General features: G+C 61.9%; 1 protein-coding gene across 1 annotated transcript; it reads left to right on the top strand.

The window, feature by feature from the left end:
• Window positions 1-118: 118 nt before the first annotated feature.
• On the top strand, window positions 119-1302 carry LOC104494108 (zinc finger protein 501-like; the record flags this gene model as incomplete). Its single annotated transcript, XM_010136897.1, has 1 exon — window positions 119-1302. A coding segment is annotated over one exon (1184 nt), but the record flags the coding sequence as incomplete, so codon positions are not given.
• Between the last annotated feature and the right edge of the window lie 64 nt (window positions 1303-1366).

Raw genomic sequence — 1366 nt, forward strand, 5'->3', positions numbered from 1 at the left:
GGGAAAGAGCAGAACTTTTTACACTTTGAGTCCAGATTTGCTGAATTTCTAGAATTCGTCCCATTTTGGTTTCCCCTGTCCTGCCTTTGACTTCTCTCTGGTTCTCATTTTTTTGCAGCTGAAGATGGGATTGTGAGCAAGAAAGAGGCGAATGCCCACCAAGGCATCCCCAGGCCAGGGGAGCCCGAGGGTTTACTCTTGGGGCTCTCCAAGGAGAACAGTTCCCAGAGTCCGGCACAGGACCCAGGCCTGCCACACAGGGCAGAAAGAGTTCAGAGACCTCTGGGGAAGAGGCAAAGCCGCGTGATGCTGTGTGGAAAAAGTTCCAGGCTGCCAGATATTATCCAGCAGAGAAGCCCTTCCGTGGGGAGACTGACAATATGTGGGGACTGCGGGAAGAGCTTCCGGGTGAGCTCCAACTTCATCCAGCATCGGAGGATCCACACTGGAGAGAAACCCTTCGCCTGTGGCACCTGCGGGGAGAGTTTCCGGCAGAGGTCGCATCTCGTCCAGCACCAGAGAGTCCACACAGGGGAGAGGCCCTACCGGTGCTCCGAGTGCGGCAAGAGCTTCAGCATGAGCTCGAAGCTGATCCGGCACCAGGTCACCCACACCGGGGAGAAGCCCTACAAGTGCGCCGAGTGCGGGAAGAGCTTCTCCGGCAACTCGCAGCTCGTCCAGCACCGGCGAGTGCACACCGGGGAGAAACCCTACGAGTGCAGCGACTGCGGGAAGAGCTTCAGCGTGAGCTCGGCCCTGACCCGCCACCAGCGGGTCCACACCGGGGAGAAACCCTACGAGTGCATGGAGTGTGGGAAGAGCTTCAGCCAGAGCTCCGAGCTCATGAAGCACCAGCGGGTCCACACCGGGGAGAAGCCGTATGAATGCTCCGAGTGCGGGAAGAGCTTCACCGTGAGTTCAGCCCTCATCCAGCACCGGCGGTTCCACATGGGCAAGCGCCCCTACGGGTGCACCGAGTGTGGAAAGAGCTTCACCGTGAGCTCCCACCTCATCCAGCACCACCGCTTCCACACCGGGGAGCGTCCCTTTGAGTGCACCGAGTGCGGGAAGAGCTTCCTGTGGAGATCAGCCCTGCTGCGGCACCACCGGGTCCACACCGGGGAGAGGCCCTACGCCTGCACCGACTGTGGGGACAGCTTTCGGCAGAGCGCCCACCTCACCCAGCACCGGCGCACCCACACTGGGGAGCGGCCCTATGCCTGCGCCGACTGCGGGAAGGGCTTCACCGTGAGCTCCGCGCTCCTCCGGCACCAGCAGACCCACCGGGGTGCGAAGCCCTAGGAGGGGTGAATGTGGGCAGCAGCGAGGTGTGAGCACCCCTGGGGAGCGAAGCCCAGCGCCTCTC

Source organism: Buceros rhinoceros, unplaced genomic scaffold, assembly GCF_000710305.1.
Source record: "Buceros rhinoceros silvestris isolate BGI_N320 unplaced genomic scaffold, ASM71030v1 scaffold26895, whole genome shotgun sequence".
NCBI lineage: Eukaryota > Metazoa > Chordata > Aves > Bucerotiformes > Bucerotidae > Buceros > Buceros rhinoceros.